Genomic DNA, 22,938 nt, shown 5'->3' with positions numbered 1-22,938 from the left:
TGAAAAATATGGACTCCAGAGGGTACATGCCTTTAATCCCAGCACTCAGGAGGATCTCTGAGTCTGAGGCTAGCCTGGTCTACATAATAAGTTCCAGGCAAACCAGGGTTATATAGTAAGACCCTATCTCAAAAGAGGAGGAAGAGGAGGGGAGGGGGAGGAGAACTTCATGACAATAATTTTTGTAATTCAGAGATGACTATATTTGTTAATGAAGCATAAAAGAGTAAAAAAGAAACAAATAAATATAAGCATTTTTTTCCTTTCATTATAAATTTAATTCATATTCGTGGTAACACAAGTCTTTTTTTCCAGTCAGGTTCTAGACAATTAGGCTACAGCTAAACCTTCCTGAGATGGAAATAGATCCACTTGTCTGAGCCACAATCCCATCTTTGGGCTGAGCTACCCCTGAAGGAACTTGGTACTGCTTGGTTTAGGATTAAGGTAACTGATGAGGGCTGGAGACATGGCTCAGCAGTTAAGAGCACTTGTTGCTCTTGCAGAAGATCAAGGTTCAGTTTCCAGGACCCATATGGTGGCTCACAAAAATCTGTAACTCCAGTTCCAGAGAATTCACTGTCCTCTTCTGGCCTCCATGGGCATCAGGCAAGCACATGGTATATATACACACATGCAGGCAAAAACACTTAGACACATAAAGTGAAAATAAATAAATTTTAAATTCTTAAAGAGAACTGAACAGCACTTAGTGACAGAAAATGAAGCTCTATTATTATTTTTCCATTCTACTCAATAGCAAGGAACTTTCTTTTTAAAATTCAGCTACTCCTACTGACAGTTAATGGTAACACTTACCTGTAAAATGTGAAGGATGGTTTTACAGAAAGAAGTACAAAGGGCACAACTGTGTAACTTATTGTGATTTGTGTTGCCACCCAAGTTATAACATCATAACATAATTTCAGTTGAGGAGGGTTAATGAAATGATGTCTAAAGTTACTTCTCATCTGAAATAAAGAAACAAAAAAGAAACCATTTGCTACATCTTAAATTAATATTAATTATAAAATTACACTGTGATAGCAGCTAGTTTCAAGCCTGTGGAATAGTCTTGAGACACTCTCATATTCTGACTGAGTCTGAACTGACACTGTCACCACAGGGAGCTGCTTCCAACAACAGTAATACATGTTGGGGGTGAACTGTGAAGAGGACCTCAAAGAGCTCTCTGCAACCTTTCTGTAGATTTGAAGTTGTATTGCAATGAAGTTTCCCCAAAGAGTCAAGTTAGCAATGTCTACTGCCTACAGCTCCTCAAATGGCACTTGGTAAATAGATTATAGAATGTACATGCATTCAGAGTGTCTCCTCTCACTAGGGAATGAGACAGCTGTACTCCTGCCCAACCTGTGAAGGCCTAGCAGATCCAACACTCAACTCTGATCAAAGAGTACACATCAAAACAGACAAGGAACTCACCTCACTGGCTGATGAAAGCTGGAAAGAGCCTTTCAAAAAGGGCACTGTTTTTTGTGGGGTTGGAGATGGAACCCAGGAACTTGTGCATGCTAGGAAAGTATACTAAGCTACATCCCCAACATTTTATAAACTTTCAAAAGAGTCAAAACATTTAAGTTTCAACATGAACTTAACCATACATGATTCTCTTTTCCCATCACAGGACTCAATTTTCTTGTCTAATGCTTTCACAGATGAAACATGACCTTGTTACAAATATGCCACATGGTTTCTTCAGGTGAAGTAGTGAATAACTAATGACTTCAAACACAAACCATCATCCTTAGTGGCCAGAACCAAATCCTGGTGCCTAGGACTCTTGGCTGGCTCACTAACACATTCTGTCCAATAACGATGAGCCGATTTCCTCCAGTATGGCTTTGCGGTATTCTACACATATTTAAAATTCTTAGCTGGCTGGAGATGTAGCTCAGGGCTAGAGTGCTTACCTAGCATGTACAAGGCCCTGGGTACACTCCTCAGCACCACAAGAAAACAAAATTAACATCCTCTGCCCACCTTCCCTGGTGCTACACAAGGATCAGGCTTTTGAGCTTTTTATGTTCAAGCTCTTCATCGTCACCTGTGTTGTTTCCTCCATTTGCCTATTCAGAATTATCCACTGTTTACATATACTGAAATTCTCTGCTTCAACTAGATTTACCTGTCATTTCCCCAATACACCATGGCTTTCCTTTTATTCCCCTAACATCACTCCATGCCTAGAATATCATCTTCTCCCTTACCACACTCCAGTTAATATTGAAATAGCTTCCACCTTTCAGAGCACAGATCCACATTCTTTCCTAAAGAGTTCTCTCTAATTTACCCAGCCAAAAGGCCCCTTTCCTCTCTGACTCATGATACTTGCTATCTGTAAAGTCCATGCATCTATCAATCACACCCTGAGATGCTGGAGCACACACATGTAGGATACACATTAACACATTTGTGTTTATACCTTTGATTAGACTACCAACTACCTAAACACACAGCCCTAAGTTGCTACTTCTTGCTGTTTCCCATGTCATACACGCCCAAGGTATCTTAAAACAAGTATCTATTAGCTTGCTGAACAAATCTCTTTTCCCTATAAGCACTACAATAAGCTTGTCAAAACACCATCTTTGGGAGTCTTTTAGATAGACCCACTGAAGGGGTACTCCAATTGCCTCACCCTGCGTCCCTGTTCAGCATGGAAGAAGCGAGAACGGTCTTCATCCCCATTCCCTATCTGCAAGTTGGGTAACTCCTTCAGAGGATGGTGTGATAAGAATAGGAGGCAGGAATTGGCTAGGCAGTTAGAATAAAAAGACCCCAAAGAAAAGTAGACAATTTCTTGGCTAAAAGTCAAAATGTCCTTGGACCTCTTAGCAACATACTCCATTCCAAAGGCCAAAAATGTTAAAAGTATTTGGGAGCTTTTATCTAATCCTTAAAAAATTTTAGGGTTACCTCTTCAGAGGGGGGAATGTTAGAGTAACAAAAAGGCCATTAAAAAAAAAGAAGAAAATGAGTACATGAAGTTATCAGAAAAAAGTGATGGGGAGATATGGGAGGAATTGAAGGGGAGGGAGTGGGCATGGATTTGATCAAAACACCTTATATGCATGTATGAAATTCTCAATAATTATTTAAAATTATATTAATAATAAATTTGGCTATTTAAATTAAACATAAAGAGAATCAAATAATATACGTCAACTCTGAAGTTTCAAGAAATAAACCTATGTAAAAGGGGGTAGATTATATCTCTAGTAGAGCTGTATCTACTTTAATCATTAAACATCTACAGATTAAGAAAAAAATTTGCCTAGATGAAGATAGAATATTCTACTAAAAACAATTATTCTAATGTCCTGAATCTAGAAGTTTAATCCAGTAATTTAAAGTATGTTTTAAAACTTCTGTCAGAGCATGGAATAGTGAGTTAGGCACTTAATCCTAGTACTCTGGAGACTGAAGCAGGCAGATCTCTGTGAGTTAGAGGCCACAGTGACCAGCCTGGGCTACAAAGAGAGTTCAAGGCAAGCCAGGGTACATAGTGAGACCCTTAATAAACAAAGTAAGTTCTGTCAAAATCATGAGAATGCAATTTCAAAGAAACACTGTAGGTAATTTTGAAATATTATTTAAAAGTATTAAAGTAATTTTCAAAAATAGAAAAAAAAAGTACCAGACTGGTGGAACTAACCTTCTTGGATGTTTAACAGCCATACTTTGAGGTCTATACTAATCTGGTCAGAGGGACTTAAAGGACAGTTTTTGCTTCTTGCCCTCCAAGGTTGACTAAGTTCTAGGGGACTATGGGGCATCTCTCAAAATGTCCTGTAACTATGGTGAGTCACCTGTCCTCTTGATCAAGGAGAACGTGAAGACCCCACTAGATAGGTCTGAACCAGTGTACAGTCTACAAAGAGGAGGGTCAACACAGAGGAAATATTTCCTTCATGCTTCCAACTGAAGCCAGCCATGGTCAAGAAGGACCTTTGACTTATCTTCACATAGATGGAACTGGTAAAAGAAAGGAGCCAGGGACTCCTCCCAAGCCCATGTGACCCCTAAGGAACAGATCCTCAGATGGGAGTAAAAACAAATCAGTTTATCTGGTCCAATTGTATGTCCTTAAACACCCAAAAGGGAAGTATAACCAAAGATTAAAGGGGCCAACATAATATCATAAGAGCATACATATACATAACTAAAAGTTACTCGACAAACAACAAAGCCAGACAGGCGATACCTTCAGTCGAGTTGTTGGCTAGGATAAAGAAACTCCCAGATAGTAACCCAGCATAGAACTGGGAGAACTGGGAAAATGAACAGCAGACCCCAATCTTATCTAAAGGAATGTTGGCAACTGATTGCTGCTACATGAGGAAGAGCTAAACAAGGAACTCTAGTCAGGCTGACTAGACTCAGCAGATGGACTAGCAGTGGGTAACGGCTGGAGGCACTGATAACACAATGGACAGTAACAGGGATAACAGAGTATATAGACTCCATTGGGGGGCGCTATGGGAGGATGCCATTTGGGAGGCAGGTATAAAGATGAAAAAGACTGTTTAGGGTGTTCTGTATGAAATATATACACAAAAAAATCAATAAATTTTAAAAATTGAAACAAAACAAAACAAAACCACCATCTTTGCCATGTTACTTTCCTCTAGGTGACTTTCAAACACATATACTAATTTATCCTTCTTTTCTCTCCCATGTTATCAAGCTGTCTCAATTGTTTCCCCAAAATACCATTCCAGGTTCCCGATTTCCACAAAGCAAGTGTACTACGGAACTGTACTGGATCCAGTATAGCATCTCCTACTGGAAATGGCCCATCTATTTCTCTAGGACTAGCCACACTTCTTTCTCTCGCCACCACCCCGCCTCAGTCTTTTTGAGACAGGGTCTTCCTGTACCCACAGCTGACCTGGAACTTACTATGTAGACCAGACTGACCTTGATCTCAGAGGTCTCCCAAGTGCTGGGATTAAAAGTGTGTGCCACTACACCCAGTTCACACTCAGCTCTTTATCTAAGACTAAAGGATTATAGTTTTCAGGAAACATTTCCAAAACTAACCTACTCATTCTGATCATTTTTATCTAATTGTTTTTCTTTCTCCTTCAGAAAATGCTGTGAAGACAATAGGTTGTTCTAGGTGCTGGCAAGCATGTCTCCTGGTAGGTAGTGAGCACAGAGGCTGGCACATGGTAAGCACTAATGACAAGTACCTAAACTTCTACTGGTCAGGATGATGCTAATCATAGCCAAAGAAATCGATAGGTTCACTCACTGAATAATAAAACAGTCTTTGATACTTACAGCTCGTGCTGCTAAAGTCATTAACACCCCTGTTAGAAACGTCAGGTAATATCCTGGGTACACCCCATGCCAAATGGCAGAGAGAAAGAATGTCTGGATTGTTGGACTGAAGGACGCTCGTTCATAACACACCCTAGAAACCATGAAAAACACAGAGAGCCAAGAGGAGTGAATGGATCTAAGTTCACAAGCTCCACCAGATCCTCCTTCTCTGACCTGACAGGGTTAGGGGAACCAGGAAAGCTAATGCCATTTCTCTTAGGAACTAGCTTAGTCTACAACCTTGGGGGAAGTCACAGTCATTAACTGTCAAATTAGGAGCATAGACTTCATTCTTCTTACTGGTGTACAGAATTGCTAAAACAATTACATCTAGTATTGGGAGTCCATACAACTTATGAAAATGCATAAATTTTATTTAATATTAAAGTTAGGATTTTGTTTTACTGTTAAACCTCTGAAAACACAAGAACTTTCAAAAGACTTCACATGATTCTTTCTGGAAAATGGCTTGTGCTTGTTTAGTTTTCCAATAGCAGGGACAGGACTCAGTAAGATTTTACTTATCTAAAGCCACTGGAAAGACTGGCTAGGATCATGCAACAACAGGATACGTTGTGTGTCTCAAGGAGTGGATTTAATTGCCATTGTGTTCTAAGAGTCCCATTCCTAGCCCCATCTGGCTTGGGTGCTTCTCTGCCTGAGGCACCTGTCCCATGTTGCCATTTCCCCCAGCTGAGACACACTGTAGGTCAGATTCTTCTGAGATGTTCCTCAGTTCCTGGTGGGCCCTTGCTCCTCCCTGCTCTCTCTCAGAATCTCCACTCTAGGGAATAGCATGTGTCTGACCACACAGCTGCTTGTTTTAGATTTATTATTTTTATTTTATGGGTATGATGTTTGCTTGCAGGTATGGATGTGTACTACGTATGTGCACCATGTATATGACCAGACATGCCAGAAAGAGTGTCAGAGCCCCTGGAACTGGAGTTATAGGTGGTTGTTAGCTGCCATATAGATGCTAGGAATGGAGCCCAGGACCTCTGCAAGACAGTTAGTGCTATTAACTACTGAGATATCTCTTTAGCCCCACAGTTATGTTTTTAATGAGATTGGGAACTCTGACTATGGGGCAGGGACTACGACTCTTGGTATTATATATCTTTGTATCCTGTGTCTAAAGTTTAAAGAGCTGCTGAATCAAAATACTGGAACTGTTTCAGAAATCCAGGGCTTACCCAGAGGTTTTTGTTTTGTTTCGGGGGTGTGTGTGTGTGTGTGTGTGTGTGTGTGTGTGTGTGTGTGTGTTTAACGCCAAACCTCCAACACACAATAACAGGAGCTACAGAGAACACTGGTGACCCCCAGAGCAGACCAGAGTCTGAATCAGGCTGAGGGGACACGAGGATAGGGACACTTGTGATTTAAGTCTGAACAGTTCTGATTTGATAGTACCTTGCTGTGGTAGATGCTAATGCCATTTCCCGGGTAACACCAAGACCACATATCACTCAACACAATGGTAGTTTAATTAAGAATCTGAGGTCAGTGAGGCTCAACCTCAAGTATCTGATGCCAAAGCATCTAATGGTTGTTCTTGAAGGAACGTACCTTTTGAGCCAAAGAGCTGTCTGGATATTCCAATTATCAAGAAACATCTTAAAACTTGTTGACATCTGAAAAAAAAAAAGGAATCTTTTTCTTTGGTCAACAAAATAATGAAGCTTTAAATACAAGTTATGATGACTTAGTGTGATAAGAAGTTAAAACTAAAATTTACTTCATGATGGTACAGCACTGGTACCTTTCCTCAATAATGTTTTTCTAATACAGCAACACACTACATGAAAGTTTTTCTGCTATTGGGATGATCTATGAGGGAAAGAGAGTATAGCTACTATCTCCTGTATGCCAACATGTACAAAGGAAGTCCTCATAGAGCACATAACACCCTTGAAAATATCTGTCCCTTCTGTGCCATGGGCCAGTGCACGTACCTCAACTTCTTCTCCCACATTCTGCCATGCTTCTGGGTGAAGGACGGCCACAGTCACCACCTACCCAATACTGCTATTCTGAGTCCCCTGGTTCCACACTGCCTCTGGGGGGTAATGGGCTTTGCATTTCCCAGAGCATAGCTGCCTTTCTGGGCAGCTTCTGTGGCCAAGCTACTCATTAAATTTAGCTCTTTACTGGGGGTGGGGGTGGGGAGAACAACCTCTGGGCTGCAGTCTGTCTACTTTCATCTTATGTAATTGTCTCCTCGTCTCCTTCTTCCTTTCTTCTTCTCTTTCTCCTTTCAGTTATGGTGGTGCTGGGGTCAAACCACAGGCCCCACATGCTAAGCACATGCTCCATCATTTAGCTATGCCAGCAACTCCTTTTGAATATTTTGGATTCCAAAGTCCACTTATCATACCAAAATTCTTGATGCCTTTTTAAATTGTTTCAACCCACCTACCCACCAAAACCCTAATCTCTGATTGGCATACTGTCCACTTCCCCACTGGTGGCACTTGCACACTGAGTGTGACATTCCAGGCCTCTCATGTATTCATGGTTTTCCTCAATCTATCACTTGTCCTCATCTTGAAAATCAAATACTCAAGTGTTCCCCTAAATCCCTCAGAGCAGGTGACCAAGCTTCTCCCCAGAGACCTCCCTCTCCCTAAAACAGAACTCAGTGCACTCCATAGCCTTACCATCAGACCTCATGCTCCATAGCACATCTGCTCCCCTCTATCTCAGTAGTGCCTTTCTCCAGGGCTACTCTGGTCACCTCTCTTCTATCTCATGCATCTCCCTCCTACCTGCAGAGGGACCACATATATCCACAAGTCTCTCCTTCCACTGTGCTACACTCTCCCTCTTCAATCCCTCTTACTCAGTAACTATATTTTAACCTTTCCATTTTTAAAATTATATGCATATGTCTCTGTATGGTATATGTAGGTGCCCATGGAGGCAAGAAGAGAGCATTGGATCCCCTGGAGATGGAGTTGCAAGTGACTGTGAGCCACCTGACATGGGTGCTGGAAACTAACTCAGATACTCTCCAAAAGCAGTAAGTGCTCTTAACTGCTAAGCCATCTCTCCATCCCCTTAATCTTTCCATTTCAAGACCAAATGAAAACAAAAGTCTCCTCAGCCCCTCTAGTTATAGCCCTTCAAAGCTATGGCTCTTTAGAGCTGTATCACCTGCCAGTTGTGCTCCCCCTCCTTACAAAATCATTAACGAAACAGTAACTGATGGGGACATGCCTGAGTTCTCATCTCACTTAAGGTCTGGGGGCATTGAGCAGTGGTCACTGTGCTCTCCTTCTCTGTCCTTCATTCAAGCATTCATGAGGATAACAAGGCTCTCAAACTATGGAAGAATCCTCCTTTTATGTATAAGGCATAAATACATATAGGTACAACAGAAAGTTTCTCCAGGGGTCACTGAAAGGCTCATTAGAATGGTGGTAGAGATACAGGTTGGGGCTGAAGATATGGCTTAATGGTTAAGAGCAATTGCTGCTCTTGCAGCAGACCCATGTTCAGTTCCCAGCACCCATATAGTAGCTCACAATCACCTGTAACTCCTGTCCCAGGGAATCTGACACTTATTCTGGCCTCCATGGACACCAGGCATATAGGTGGTATAAATACATACTTGCATGCAAAACACTCATACACATAAAATAAAAATAAATAAATCTACTCAGGCGTGGTGGTGTATGCCTTTAATTCCGGCATTCGGGAGGCAGAGGCAGGTAGATCTCTATGAGTTCCAGGTCAGCCTAGTCTACATAACAAGTTTTAGGCCAGCCAAGGCCCTGTCTCAAAACAAAACAAAACAAATAAGTGGTGGCGCACGCTTTTAATCCCAGTACTTAGGAGGCAGAGGCAGGTGGATGTCTGTGAGTTCAAGGCCAACCTGGTCCACATAGTGAGTTCCAGGACAGCTGGGGCTACATGGAGACCCTGTTTCAAAAAGACCAAAAAAAAAAAAAAAGAAAGAAAAGAAAGAAAGAAAGAAAGAAATTAAAGGGAGATAAAGGTCATAAATACCAACACACATTCATCACCTTACTCCAACAACTACCCATTTTCCTTCCCCTTTCCCATTTTTGTTTGAAAGAAAATACCAGGTATTTTATATCAGCTATAGATAGGCCAGAATTTATGTTCAATAAGTAAGGATAATTTTTCCTTAAAAAAAAAAAATCATGGTCAGACCTACTTATTCTTTTTCTGGTGTTCTGGAAATTAAAGCCAGGGTGTCCTGCATACCAGGCAAGCACCACTGAGTCATAGCCCATATGGTTCATATGTTTTTAAACTACATTTTGAGGCAGGGTATTACTAAGTTGCCCAGGCTGGTCTGAAACTTGCTATGAAACCCAGGTTGACCTTGGACTTGTGATCTTTCTCACTCAGTCTCCCAACTGGCTGGAATTATAGGCATTTGCCCCTATACCTAGCTCAGATTTAATAATATCATTAACTCCCTCCCTCCATTCCTTCCTTCTGAGATGGTGTCTTGTTATGTTGCCTAGGCTGGCCTCAAACTCCTGCACTCAAGTAATCCAGATATAGTATCCTAAGCAGGTAGAGATAACAGGTATGTGCTACCATGCTTGGCTTAATAATCACTATTTTCTTTTGCTGTGTTTGAGACATGGTCTCCCTGTAGCCTCATCTGGCCTGGAACTTGCTATGTAGTCCAAGCTGGCCTTAATCTTACAGTCTGCCTCTGCCTCCACAGCACTGGGATTAAAGGTGTGTGGCACCATGCCTGGTAATAATAACTTCTTAACATAATCTAATACCCACTTTGTATACAAATATCATTAAATTTTTTATTTAAAAATGTATCTTTCTAGTTGGTTTGCTCAATCAGGAGTCAAAAAAGGTGTATCCAGTTCATGTGGCCACAATCTGTAACAACCCATCCCACCTGCTGTATTATTCATCGCACTCATTTTTCAGAAACACTTGGAACAGACGTCCTGGAGAATTTTCCACTTCTGGACCTGATGGTTAACTTCTCTCTATTCGGTATTCTCTCTAAATTTAGAAGAACCTAGAGACCCAGTTTGGGTAATTCTCTTGGCAACAACCACATGTAGGTGCATCCCCTCACAGGTACCTCGTGCATGCTAATCCACCTCTGCTGAGGCTCAGCAGTGGGCATGGCTGGGCTCCTGGGAACCTTCGACCTGAGCTTTGTGTCATTTCTCCCTGCTCCTTGGGCACCTACATCTCTTCTCATCATGGCCACTCAAATTTCCCCTAGGGCTGGAACTGCTCCATGCTGAAAATTCCCAAATTATTATCTTGAGCTCAAATGTCTGCCAAGCATCTGCATTCATTTGCCTACTGGACACCTCAGTGAGAAGAATCACCATAAGCCCATCTGTTTAAATGAGACTTGGTTCTGTGTTCTGGTTCTGGTGTATCACCAAGTTCTCTCAGAGTCTTTCATCAGCTCACCAACATGCCTACATCATTCTAGCCCTCCTTGGCAGCACCCCATTTTAGGTCACCATCATTGTGGATTAACATGACACCCTCCTAACAGACCTTCCTGCCTCTTGAGGACAACCCATTCTACTTGCCAGGCCCTTCTAAAACACATCCATGAGGCTAGGGGTGGTGGCACACACTTTTGAGCCTGTTACTTGGAAAGCTGAGGCAGGAAAATCACAAGTTTGAGGCAAATCTGGTCTACATAGTGAAACTCTATCTCAGAAAAACAAAATAAGCTGGGCATGGTGGTGGTATACACCTTTGAAAATTCTAGCACTTGAGGGGCAGAGGCAGGTGAATCTCTGAGTTCCAGGCCAACCTGATCTACATATTAAGTTCTAGGCCAGCTAAGGCTTCATAGTGACTCAATGGAGGGAAAGAGGGAGGGAGGGAGGGGGGACGGAGGGAAGGAGGGAAAAACAAAATGAAAAACCAAAATTTCTGATTAGCTCACTGGTCTGCATGTATAACCCAACTACAGTACACTACCACTTCCAGAAGGAAGTTCAAGGCCCTCAACAAAGCTTCTAAGGCTGTGTTTTGCTTAGTCGCAGCTCTAGCCTCACCTTCAGCATCTTCATGCTGCCACCCATGCAAGTTGCCTGCCCTTTTTCACCGCTGCTCTTCCTACAGAGAGGGCCTGGCCATCTCCTACTTCAGACAGCTGTAAGATCCCCTTTCTCAATTGCCTATGTAAAATAGACTCCGGTTTTATGAATACCATGTGCCTGCACCTTCCAGGTCAGATCCTACTTTCCAGCACTTTCTTCTTTAATAAAAAAAAATTTTTTTTTGTCTTTTTTAGACAGGGTCTCCCTGTAGCCCCAGCTGGTCTGGAACGCACTATGTAGACCAGATTGGCTTTGAATTCACAGAGATCTGCCTGCTTCTACCTCCCAAGTGCTGGAATTAAAGACATGTACCACCATGCCTGGTTCTTCTTTAAAAAATTTTTTTAAATTTGTTTTGATTTTATGTGTATGTTTTGCCTGCATGCATGTAAGTGCAACATGTTCATACAATGCCCATGAAGGACAGACAGAAAAGGGTGTCTAATTCCCTTGGAACTGGAGTTAGGGATAGTTATTAGCTGCCATGTGGGTACTGGGAACCAAACCTGGGTCCTCTGCAAGAGCAGTCAGTGCTCTTAACCACTGAGCCATCTCTCCAGCCCCTCCAGCACTTTCTAAATCTTCCTGAGGACCCCACTGGCACGACTCACTGCCCCCTCAGGGCTTGGGCGTGTTGGACAATGAGTAAGTACTAGAGGAAAGAATTCTGAGAGTATTACTATAATTAAACCTTTCAGCACCACTCTCAGCACCACATCATAACCTATGAACACAAACTATGGCAATTTAAACTGTCACATGAGAACTAAGTTCTTAATTATTTACTAACCTCTATTTTCTGAATTTGTAAATTGGAAATTAAGTCCCAACGAGCCACTCCATTTCTGTCATATCCTCTGAAACCGAAGCCTGCAGCATTGTTAATAGCATCAGCTGTAGCACAAAAAAAAGATATTCAAAACTTTATAGCAATCTACTATGTATTATTTGTTTGTGTGTTTGTTTTGAAACAGACTCTCTCCCTGTAGCCCCAGCTGGTCTGGAATTGGCTATGCAGACCAGGCTCACCTCAATCTCACAAAGATCTGCCTGACTCTACCTCCAGAGTGATGGGATTAAAAGTGTGTGCCACCATACCTGGCTACTATGTATTTTTTGAAGACTTTTTGGGGGGACATGCAGCTCCTGCGGAGGACTCAGGTTTGGTTCCCAACACACAAGTCAGCTCATAATTGCATATAACTCCAGTTCCAGAGGATCCGATGCCCTCTTCTGTCTTCTGCAGGCAAATACTCATACTTATTTTTTTAATTTTTATTCTATGAGTGCTTTGCTTGCATATACGTTATATGCAACACATGCATGCTTGGTGCCTGGAGAAGGCATCAGATCCCCTAGAACTGGAGTTATAGATGGTTGTAAGTTTCTATGTAAGTACTGGGAACCAAACTGGGGCACTCCACAAGAGCAGTAAGTACTCTTAATCACTGAGCGTTTCTCTACTCCCTTAACCTGCTGTATTTTCCCAGAAGGTATATACTATTATATATAATGTCCTTTACTCTTAAACAGGAAAAGATTTATTGATTTAATTCATGGTGCTGGTATTGAAACCTTGGCTTTGTAGATACTAGGTAAGCACCTTCCTGATGGCTTACATCCTCAGTCCATGACTTATTCTAATTTTTTAAATGTGTGTATCATGCTTGCATGTATGTCAGTGCAGCGATGTCATGCAATGCACATGGAGGCCAGAAGAGGGTGTCAGATCCCCTGAAATTGGAGTTAAAGAGGGTTGTTAGCTGCCATGTGGGTACTGAGACACGAACCCAGGTCTTCTGCAAGAGCAGCCAGGACTTTTAACCACCAAGCCATCTCTCTAGCCCTTATTCTAATTTTTTTAATGTGTGTGCGTGCGTGCGTGCGTGTGTGTGTGTATGTGTGTGTGTGTATGAGTGTATGTGTGCATGGGTATCTGCAGAGGTCAGAAGAAGGTGTTAGATTCCCTGGATCTGGAATTACAGGTGGTTCTAAGCTGTCCAATATGAGTACTGGGAATCGAACTTGGGTCCTCTGGATGAGCAGCAAGTGCTCTTAACCCCTGAGCCACCTCTCCAGCCCCCATTTATTCTAATTTTTAAGAGAGGTTAGAAACATTATCACGTCCAGTGAAAATAACTGCCCTATTAAAAGACAATAGGCAAGTCAACAAAATATCATACATTAAGCATGAGTGGAAGACAGGTGGAGTTCTACAGTTCTGGGACACAACACTGGACTAGAGTGGAGAGTGTTCGGCCATCCTGAAGAAACCACTAGGGGATGGTGTCTGCCGTGGGGTGATAGGTGCTAGGATCACTGTCTTCTTTTTAGTCCATTTGGCCTTTCTTATACATAAGAACATGTAAGTGGGGTATAATGTTTTAGTTTCTTTCTTTTTTGGTTCACTAGAACCCACTCTACTTCCGTCTCTTGAGTTTTCTTCAAATCCCCTCACCACGGTGTTTGATTAGTCCCCTTTGCTTACATAACTGCTTATGTAGCAAATGACATTTCTGCCTCAAATAAGTGCTTTTCCAACCAACTGGAAAAACGTTTATAATTCATACCCTTTGTGCTATGAACAAAGGATATGTTGAAACCGATCAAAATGCAGCAAAGTAGTATGCCTACAAAGACATATATCCTGTCCTTGAATTGTTTATTCTTTATCACCTTTTTTTTTTTGTCTTTTTGAGACAGGGTCTCCCTATAGCCCCAGCTGGCCTGGAATTCACTATGTAGACCTGTAGACCAGGTTGGCCTTGAAATCACAGAGATCTGCTTGCCCAGTACTGGGATTAAAGGTATGTACCACCACACCTGGCTTCCTTATTACTTTTTTAGTACATTAAACAAAAATTACACCTTGGGGCAATATAAGCAAGATTTTCCCTTCTATCAGGTTTAAGGACAGCAGCAGCCTTGGGTATAAGAAAGTCCCAAAGGACTAAAAGGAACACAGTGATCCCAGGACATAGCATCCCAGGGCAGAGCATCCCCTAGTGGTTCCTTCCAGATGGCTAAGCACTCTCCACTGTATTCCAATGTTGTATCTCAGAACTCATAAATACCTATGAGTCTTTAAGGTAAGCCTATTGATATAGCAATATACATGCTTACGAGAATTAAAAATAAAACCTACTAATAAAATGGCAAAATCTCCACCCCAGCCACACAAATGACTGTTGAATAGCCCCCAGTCAAACTCATGTGTTCAGAATTCTCATATTCCTGTAGTCTACTAATTTAACAAATCTAACAGTTCATATTAAAAATATTTTTTATTTGTTTGTTTTTCTGGGGGAGCACACACATTACACACATGTGCAGAGGTCAGAGGAAAACCTGTGGGAGTCAGTTCTTTCCTTCTATCATGTGGGTCCTGAAGCTCAAACTCAGGTTGTCAGGCTAGGTGATAAGTGCCTTTATCCATTGAACTATCTCACAAACCCTGGCATTTTAAAAATAAAACTGATATAAAGTCAGTTTGGGAATAGCACAGTCTCATCTTAAAGTCGGCACTTATTCAGGGATACAGGGATCTTCAGAAATCTCACTTGGTATCATTAATGCTTAAATTTGGCTAGAATGAAAAAATTTTATTCTTAAAGAAATATTAGTTGACATCTAAACAAGGCCAGGTATGGTAGAATATGCATCTAGTGCTAGCATTCCAGAGCCTGAGGAAGGAGGATCTTCTGAAGTCTGAGCTTAGCCTGTACTGCACAGCAAGCCCTACTCTTAAAACACAAATTCTCACACAGTAACACTGTATTTTAATTGGTCATTAAAGTACCAGGCTAAAATAACTTTCAATGATGCTATTGTAAATAAAAAACAAAAATTTGAATCCTACTCCCAAATTATATTTAATTGCAATAAAATAAAGAGAGCAGCAGAATGCCAGACTTCAGACCCTGTCTTTGGCCTTGCTGTACTGCATTCTTGGTATAGTCATTCAAATGTTCACTGAGTATCAAATATAAGGCGAACAGGACAAAATCTTAAGAATGAAGAGCTTATGTTCTAGTGGGAAGGGCAAATGATACACATAAAAGTGGCTTCAATCTACTTCAGCTCATCCTGCAGTGTTACCAGGTCATTGCTGCACTCAAGAAGAGTCATCTGGTGGTAAGCTGTCAAAATGCTAAAAGGAGTGTAAATGAGGTTGCTGACTAGCCAGTTACCACCCATCAGCCCACCTGAAGCCCACCTGAAGCCCCCGAAGTTTGTGAGGCAGTATAGGTGAGGGTTTGTGAAAGGCTCATCTCTCCTTCCTATGTGCATCTTTCCAAAAGAGTCACCGTTAGCCTGTCACCGAAGGCCAGGCACTTCCACATCTCTTTGCTCATGAATGTCAAAGTAGTCGCTTTCCACAGCCAAAATCATTTGATCTTAAAGGTACAACTGAATGCTCTTTTTCCTCTAATACTTGTTCCACCTGGCAGGTATCATTGGCCCCACTGTCTATGCATTGATATGATATTTGTGGCTTTGTTGATAAAATAATCATAATGTACCACATCTCATAGTCTACTTAATGGGTATCATAATGGCAAGCATAACACACTCATACTAAATCAGGGGCATGCTGAAGATAGGGACTTGTCATACATGTTAGTATCCACTTGAGCAAGCACAGAATCTGCCATGCATTATTAGATAAGCTATCTGTAGTTATTTCAACTATTCATTGATTTTGATCTTATAATGAACTCTGGGGTTTAATTCTACATAGATGACCCTAATTTTTGTACCTGATCTTTAACTATATAGCCTCAAGAGGGCACTCTTGAGCTGGGCATGGTGGCATGCCTACAGGTCTAACAACAATAAGGCCTAGGCAGAGGGATAATTTGAGCTCAGAATTGACGGCCAACTGAGGCAACAATACATATGAGAAAAAAAAAAAAAAAAAACCCAAAAAGAGAGGACACTGCCCTCCTATCTACAAGACAAGACAAGATACATTTCAGCACAGAAACGGAAGTCTATATTCTACTTACCTAAGGTCCACGCAAAGTAGTATTTAGGTCTGGCAGCCAAAAGAGAGATATACAGATAGGTAGCTTTGGTTGGCCACGAAGCAGTGGCTTGGAAATGCTCATCAATGTTGTATTCCACGGGCAACAGGTTGGAGATGGTCAAATGAAATAATAAGGAGAGTCCACAGACCAAGAGCTTCTCAGCAACTGCTGCCTGAAAAGGGTATGACAGGAGTCACAAACTTCACTTGTACTCCATTAGCACTTTACACATTATCACAAGACAAACCACCCTGAATGTAGCAACAAACTGCAGTATTCAAAGTCAAAAATCAGGAGCCACCTTGCACTCAATACTTCAGGTCCTCAGTTCCTATACAACATCAACTATACAATTTCATCTAAAGTCCCAATGTGTGTTTTCAGAACTTTTAGGAAACATAGCATTTGAAAGGCAAGCACGAGAGTGGATAGAAAACAAACACAGAAAATATTAACATTAGTGTCTTTTGGTAGTGGATCTTATCTGAAGGCTACAATTATATTGGTGTCAGGCACTGGGAATCCTGAATTTCTGGATTCATCTCTCCGCTGAAGATCCCTGGGAGTGCTACAAGGATGCAGGCCACCTGAGGTACAGAGCAGGTGCACTGTGGGGAGAGATGGGGAGAGTCAGGAACCCTGGGAAGTCCACGTCTAATCTGATTCCCCAGTTTTGTTCTCTTTAAAATTGTATGTGCATGACTTACTCATGTATACATGTGCATATATTCATTTTATTGCACTTTTCCTATATTTTTCAAATTTGAGGCATTTCATAGACATTACTTTTGCAATAAAACAATTCACATATTGCTTTAACTCTACAACTTATTTAGTTCAACTTTGTTCAAGAATCATAACACTGAAAGAACTACACAAGCGAGAAAACTAAAGTTTACATAAAAGACTAATGGAAAGAAGAAGCTATGCTTTGTAATATTGTGGGAAGAATAAATTACCAATTCATGGTGTCAGCGTCATGTGTGTGTGTGTGTGTGTGTGTGTCTATGTACGTGCACATGTGTGTTGTTGCTGTTTGAGATATGGTCTCACTATGTAGCCCAGATAGAGGCCTGATCCTCATCTGCTAGGATTGCAGGTGTACACCACCATGCCTACTATAGCTTGTGTTTTTCAACTCAGTGTTTTTTTTTTGTATTTTTTGGTCAGAATATGTGAACTTTATTCAGTATAAAAGAGATTATACAGACCATGAGGGGAAAGACACAAGAAGTAAAAAGGCTGAATCCAGATAAGGAAATAAAACAAAATACCTGGGTTTAGAGTGTCGTATTCCAAATAATATTCAAATTAACTAATTTATAAAGGAGCATTCCTATTCTCTCCAATAAAATAAAACTACACTTTGCTTTACCCCACCAAATATCTTACACATTTAAATAGATTTTTTAAGTAATTAGAGAAAATTATAACTATAAATGCAGTGAAATGAAATGGATGCCCCCTTGTATCAAACTACAAATGAAGAGCATCACTGTCTTTCTCTTTAATAAATCTGTGAATATAAATTCTCATAAAGGTATTAAGAAATGCAGCCATTAGACTATATGTGAAGTTTCTAAGTCTCAGTTAAAACAAACATACAAAAACTGTTCTAGTTCCAAAAGGCAAACACACACCCATGTTCAGCCTTAATTATTAATTTAACACAATCTAGAATCACCTGGTAAGGGAATCTCAGTGAAAATTGTTGACATCAGGCTGGCCTATGGACATATCTGTAGGGGACTGTCTTGATTACCTTAAATGAGGTGGGAAGGCCTGCCTACTGTGGGTGGCACCACTTCCTGGGCAGGAGATTCTGGACTGTGGAAGAGTGGAAAAAGCAAGCTTGAACACTAGCATGAGTACTTTAATTCACTGGTATCTGCCCTTCACTGTGGACATAATGTGTCCAGGTGCTTCAAGTTCCTGCCACTTTGACTGTCCCACAATGATGGATTATGACCTAGAATTATGAGCCAAATAAGCCCTTTCTGCCTTAAGCTGCCTTTGTCAGGGTATTTTATCACAGTAACAGGAAAGAAAACTAATATAAGTGAGAATCCCAAGGTGGGTGGGTGTGTGGCAGGAGGTTTCAAGAAACCAGGGAAAAGGGATACAGAAAGTTTACCAGGATCCTATAGCTAAGTAAGGTGTGTGTGTGTGTGTGTGTGTGTGTGTGTGTGTGTGTGTAAAACACAGATAGGATCCTCCATTCCATGGTCAATTCCCCTAAAAGAACAGCCTATGAACATCAGATAGTGACCCAGAAGCCACCAGGCTCTGTCTGCACAGCAAAAGAATTTGTCCTTGGGCGTGATAATCTAGATCAATTCAGTGTGTAATGCAGATGGGGTCCTCCACTCCATAGCCAAATTGCCCTAAAAGAAATACCTAAGCACATCAGACAGTGACTGCCAGGTGTGATCCAGAAGCCACCAGGCTCTGTCTGCACAGCAAAGGAACTTGTCCTTGGGTGTGGTGACTTAGATCAACCCAGTCTATTTTGTAGCTGAGTATAGCTATGTTGTGATATTCTGGCCATGAGGATGCAAGCAAAAGTAACATGTACAGGGAAGACAGAGCCTGGACCTCCAACGTGATGGGACTGCCCCATTATCTTTGTACCAGTGACAGACAGAGCCTGGACCTCCAACGTGATAGGACTGCCCCATTATCTTTGTACCAGTGACAGACAGAGCCTGGACCTCCAACGTGATGGGACTGCCCCATTATCTTTGTACCAGTGACAGACAGTGCCATACAGGACAAAACTAAACATTCCTTTTGTCTGAGTCCCTATTATTTTCATCCTGTTTCAGCAGCCAATCATGTATTTTAACTAATATAAGGAAAATCAAGGAGGCAACAAAAGAGCCAGGTGGTTTGACTATTCATAGGATCCTAGGAGTCTTTACATAGAGCACACAGAAGCATAAAAAATGGTTTTATGGAAAAGATGAAAAGCAAAGGAAGCCTTTAATGAGGAGTAAGACTTTTTTCCTCAGTGTGTGTGTGTGTGTGTGTGTGTGTGTGTGTGTTGCAAATATGTATGGGCACGGGGTGTGGGTGTAGGGGTGTGTGTGTGTGTGTGTGTGTGTGTGTGTATGGAGGCCCAAGGTTAATATCAGAATCATTCTCAATTGCTCTTCCACTTTATTCATTTAGGCAGGGTCTCCCAGTCAAACCCAAAGCTCCCTGATATGGCCAATCTTGTTTTCCTGTCTCTCCCTTCCAGGGTTGAAATTACAGGCAGGGCCACCACACCCAACATTTACATGGGTTGTGGGGATCCAAACTAGGATTCTCACTCTTGTGCATCAGGTGCTTTAAATATTGAGCCATCTGGGGCTGGAGAGATGGCTCAGCGGTTAAAAGCACTGACTGCTCTTGTAGAGGACCCAGGTTCGATTCCCAGTACCCACATGATGGCTACAGGGTATCTGATACCCTCTTCTGACCTCCATGGGCATTTCAGGACACAGGTGTTTCTCACATACACGCAGGCAATACACTCATACACATAAAATAAAAATAATAAATAAAATATTTTTTTAATTAAAAAAAATTGAACCATCTCTCTAGCCCTAGGAATAAGATTTTGACTGGTATTGATTAGGAAGAGAAGGCACCAAGCAATAAAGGAAAGGAGAATCCACTGTTTCCAATGGGCATGAAGGCACAGACGAGGAAAGCACCTGGAACCCTGGCTCAGAAAGGCCCATGAGGACAGCTTGCATACAAAACACTCCATTCTTCACTGTCTTCACTAAGGATCCACACAGTTTTCTAAGTAACTTATTTTTTCTTTAATCATGAGTTTGCTTCTACTGGGCATCACTATTAGGTATAGTATAAAGAATCTTTTATCCTGAAAGATACATAAAGAAACAGATGGGAAAGTGAGGCCTGGTGGTACACACATGTTAATTCTGGCTACTTGGTAGGCTAGGGCAGGAGATTCATAAGTTCAAAGTTCTGAGCTTCAGAGTACAGTCAAAGCCAACTTGATAACTTAACTTGATTTAAAAATGAAACCAAGCTGGGCATGGTGGCACACACCTTTAATCCCAGCACTCAGGAGGCAGAGGCAGGCAGATCTCTGTGAGTTCAAGGCCATCCTGGTCCACATAGCAAGTTCTAGGCCAGCTGGGACTGCAGGGAGACCCTGTCTCAAAAAGAGAAAAAAAAAAAAAAAAAAGAAGAGAAACCAAAAGAGCTAGAGATAGCTCAGTGGTTAAGACCATGCACCCATCAGCTCACAACCACCTCTAACTCCAGCTTCAGGGGATTCACTGCCATCTTTTGGCCTTGACAGGTACCAGTACACAAGTGACATACACTCAATCAGATACATACACACAAGTAGAAATAAATCTTTAAAAAACAATGAAAACAAACAAAGGTTGGGAAGCTAGGGATATAGATTAGTGGTAGAATATTTGCCTTAGCATGCACAAGACCCTGGCCAGGATCTGGGTTCAAACCCTAGGAGCAAGTACAAGAAAGGGAGGGAGGGAGGGAGGGAGGGAGGAAAGGGGGAGAGAGGGAGGGGAGAAATCAAAGGGGAAATAAAACAAATGAGAACATTAGGCTCTGTCAGTAAACAAACAGATGAACACAGATGGAAAGTACAAAGGCTCCAAATAAACTTCATGGTCTTACATTTGGAGATGGGTCTGTTCTCTCATGCTGTATCTCTTCTTTTCCATTTTCACTTGACTGTGTCATATGGGATGGCCTGCCTTCAATGAAAGTAATGTAGTCTTTGTAAGAGCAGAGTGGGCCTGCCAGGATACCCATGAAGTTGCAGGTATAACTTACATACTCCAGGAGACTTGGCATGCGCCTGCAATGCAAACACATGCGGCTTGTGAGGTGTAGCAGAGCTTTCGAGAAGTTCCACAGGAGTAATAGTTGCATACTCACCGCCTCCACCATTTCTGAAATAAAAGCAGCTTTAATTTTTATTAGTACCCATATTCCAAGAATTTGAAAGACTGGGACATAGTAATACTCAATAGTATTTTTGAGTATGTATGCTCATTAGTTTTAACTATCAACTTGGTCAACCTAGAATCACCTGGGAAAAGAGGTTTCTTGAGGAATTATCTAGATCAGGTTGGGCTGTGAGCAAATCTGTGGGGGACTGTTTTGACTGTTCATTGATGTAAGAAGACCCTGCCTATTTGGGGAAGTATCATTTCCTATGAATGGTTCCCTGAACAGTATAAGAGAAAGCTAGCTGACAGCAAGCGAGCATCTCTGTATTCGCATCTCTCTGCTCTTTGCTGTGGACAGGATATGCTTAGCTGCTTTGAGCTCCTGCTACTGTAACCACTCTGCTGCTACAGATGCTGCCTGCAGGTGTCAGCCAAATAAACCCTCTTTGCTCCCCTAAGTTGCTTTTTGTCAGGATATTTTATCACAGCAACAGAAATGAAACTAGGACAATAGGAAAGTGTTTCACTTAAATTTCTCATGATGAAAGAAACCCAAGATAGTGATGATTCAGCATAAAGAATCAACTATTACTACTCACTTGCCTGTTCAGTCAACGAATGTGTACCAGCCATGTGGCTAGAGGTCTGCAGATAAAGCAGTAACCAAGTGGGGAAATCCTGCATGCAAGGTGGAAGTTGTAGAAAAGTCTTCATATATACATACACATGTGTAATATATATGCATGTGTGTGAGAGCTGTGTGAGTGCAGGTGACAAGGAATCTAGGCAGCGGGAGTGATGACGGGAGGATCCATGAGTGAGCATGCTTAGTACCAAAATAGCCACAGGCTGGAACTTACTACTCAGGGAACAGGGGCAGGAGAAAAGACTGACAGTTGAGGTAAGATCACTGGGGGCCGGCCTTCTAGCTACAGAAGAAACTGTTCATTCTGAATGAGATGAAAAACTATAGTAGAGTTTTAAAGACGATGTTTCACTAGCCTGTATGTGGACATGGTGGAGGCAAGAACTACAGGGAACTACAGCACATGATATGAGCTTGTAGGCATTGGAAGAGGAAAACGCAGGGCTTTGGGCAGTGGACCTGAAGGGTCGGCTGAGGGGTTATGTGTGGGGTCTGAGAGAAACAGAAGTCAAGGATGTCTCAAAACATTTTTAATTCCTTTGCCTTGAGGCCTGCCCAAATGGCCCACAGTATGTACTGTTAAGCAGGCATTCTACTTCACCTAGCAGAGATGAAAAACAACCATCCCAGGGCACAGTAAGTAGGCTTCACTAGGCTAGACTCCCTAGACTCCCTCCTTCCTCTCTACACATGATGAGCCATCTCCTTAGGAAAAACATACTCTTATGAACAAAGTAGTCAAGCAAGCATCCTCTCATATAACCAGGGGGTGTTATTTAAAAGGAATCAATTGAAGCCGGGTGTGGTGGCGCATGCTTTTAATCCCAGATCTCGAGTTTAAAGCCAGCCTGGTCTACATAGTGAGTTTCAGGCCAGCTGGGGCT

The 22,938-nt window shown here is 41.7% G+C and overlaps 1 protein-coding gene across 4 annotated transcripts in view; it reads right to left on the bottom strand.

Moving 5' to 3' along the window:
• The window catches only part of Mboat2 (membrane bound O-acyltransferase domain containing 2), a 204,047-nt gene that overhangs the window by 4,639 nt on the left and 176,470 nt on the right, over window positions 1-22,938 (bottom strand). For all 4 annotated transcript variants that reach the window (XM_029554572.1, XM_008850141.3, XM_029554574.1 and 1 more), the window contains 6 exons: window positions 21,131-21,314; window positions 16,442-16,634; window positions 12,223-12,326; window positions 6,919-6,983; window positions 5,308-5,440; window positions 820-971 (listed from right to left, as the gene is read on the bottom strand). In XM_029554572.1, the coding sequence (XP_029410432.1) occupies window positions 820-971; window positions 5,308-5,440; window positions 6,919-6,983; window positions 12,223-12,326; window positions 16,442-16,634; window positions 21,131-21,314 (831 nt within the window). The remainder of the gene's footprint in view (window positions 1-819; window positions 972-5,307; window positions 5,441-6,918; window positions 6,984-12,222; window positions 12,327-16,441; window positions 16,635-21,130; window positions 21,315-22,938) is intronic.

This window comes from Nannospalax galili, unplaced genomic scaffold (genome assembly GCF_000622305.1).
Source record: "Nannospalax galili isolate Female #2095 unplaced genomic scaffold, S.galili_v1.0 scaffold100, whole genome shotgun sequence".
Taxonomy (NCBI): domain Eukaryota; kingdom Metazoa; phylum Chordata; class Mammalia; order Rodentia; family Spalacidae; genus Nannospalax; species Nannospalax galili.
This window is presented reverse-complemented; position numbering and strand designations above follow the sequence as displayed.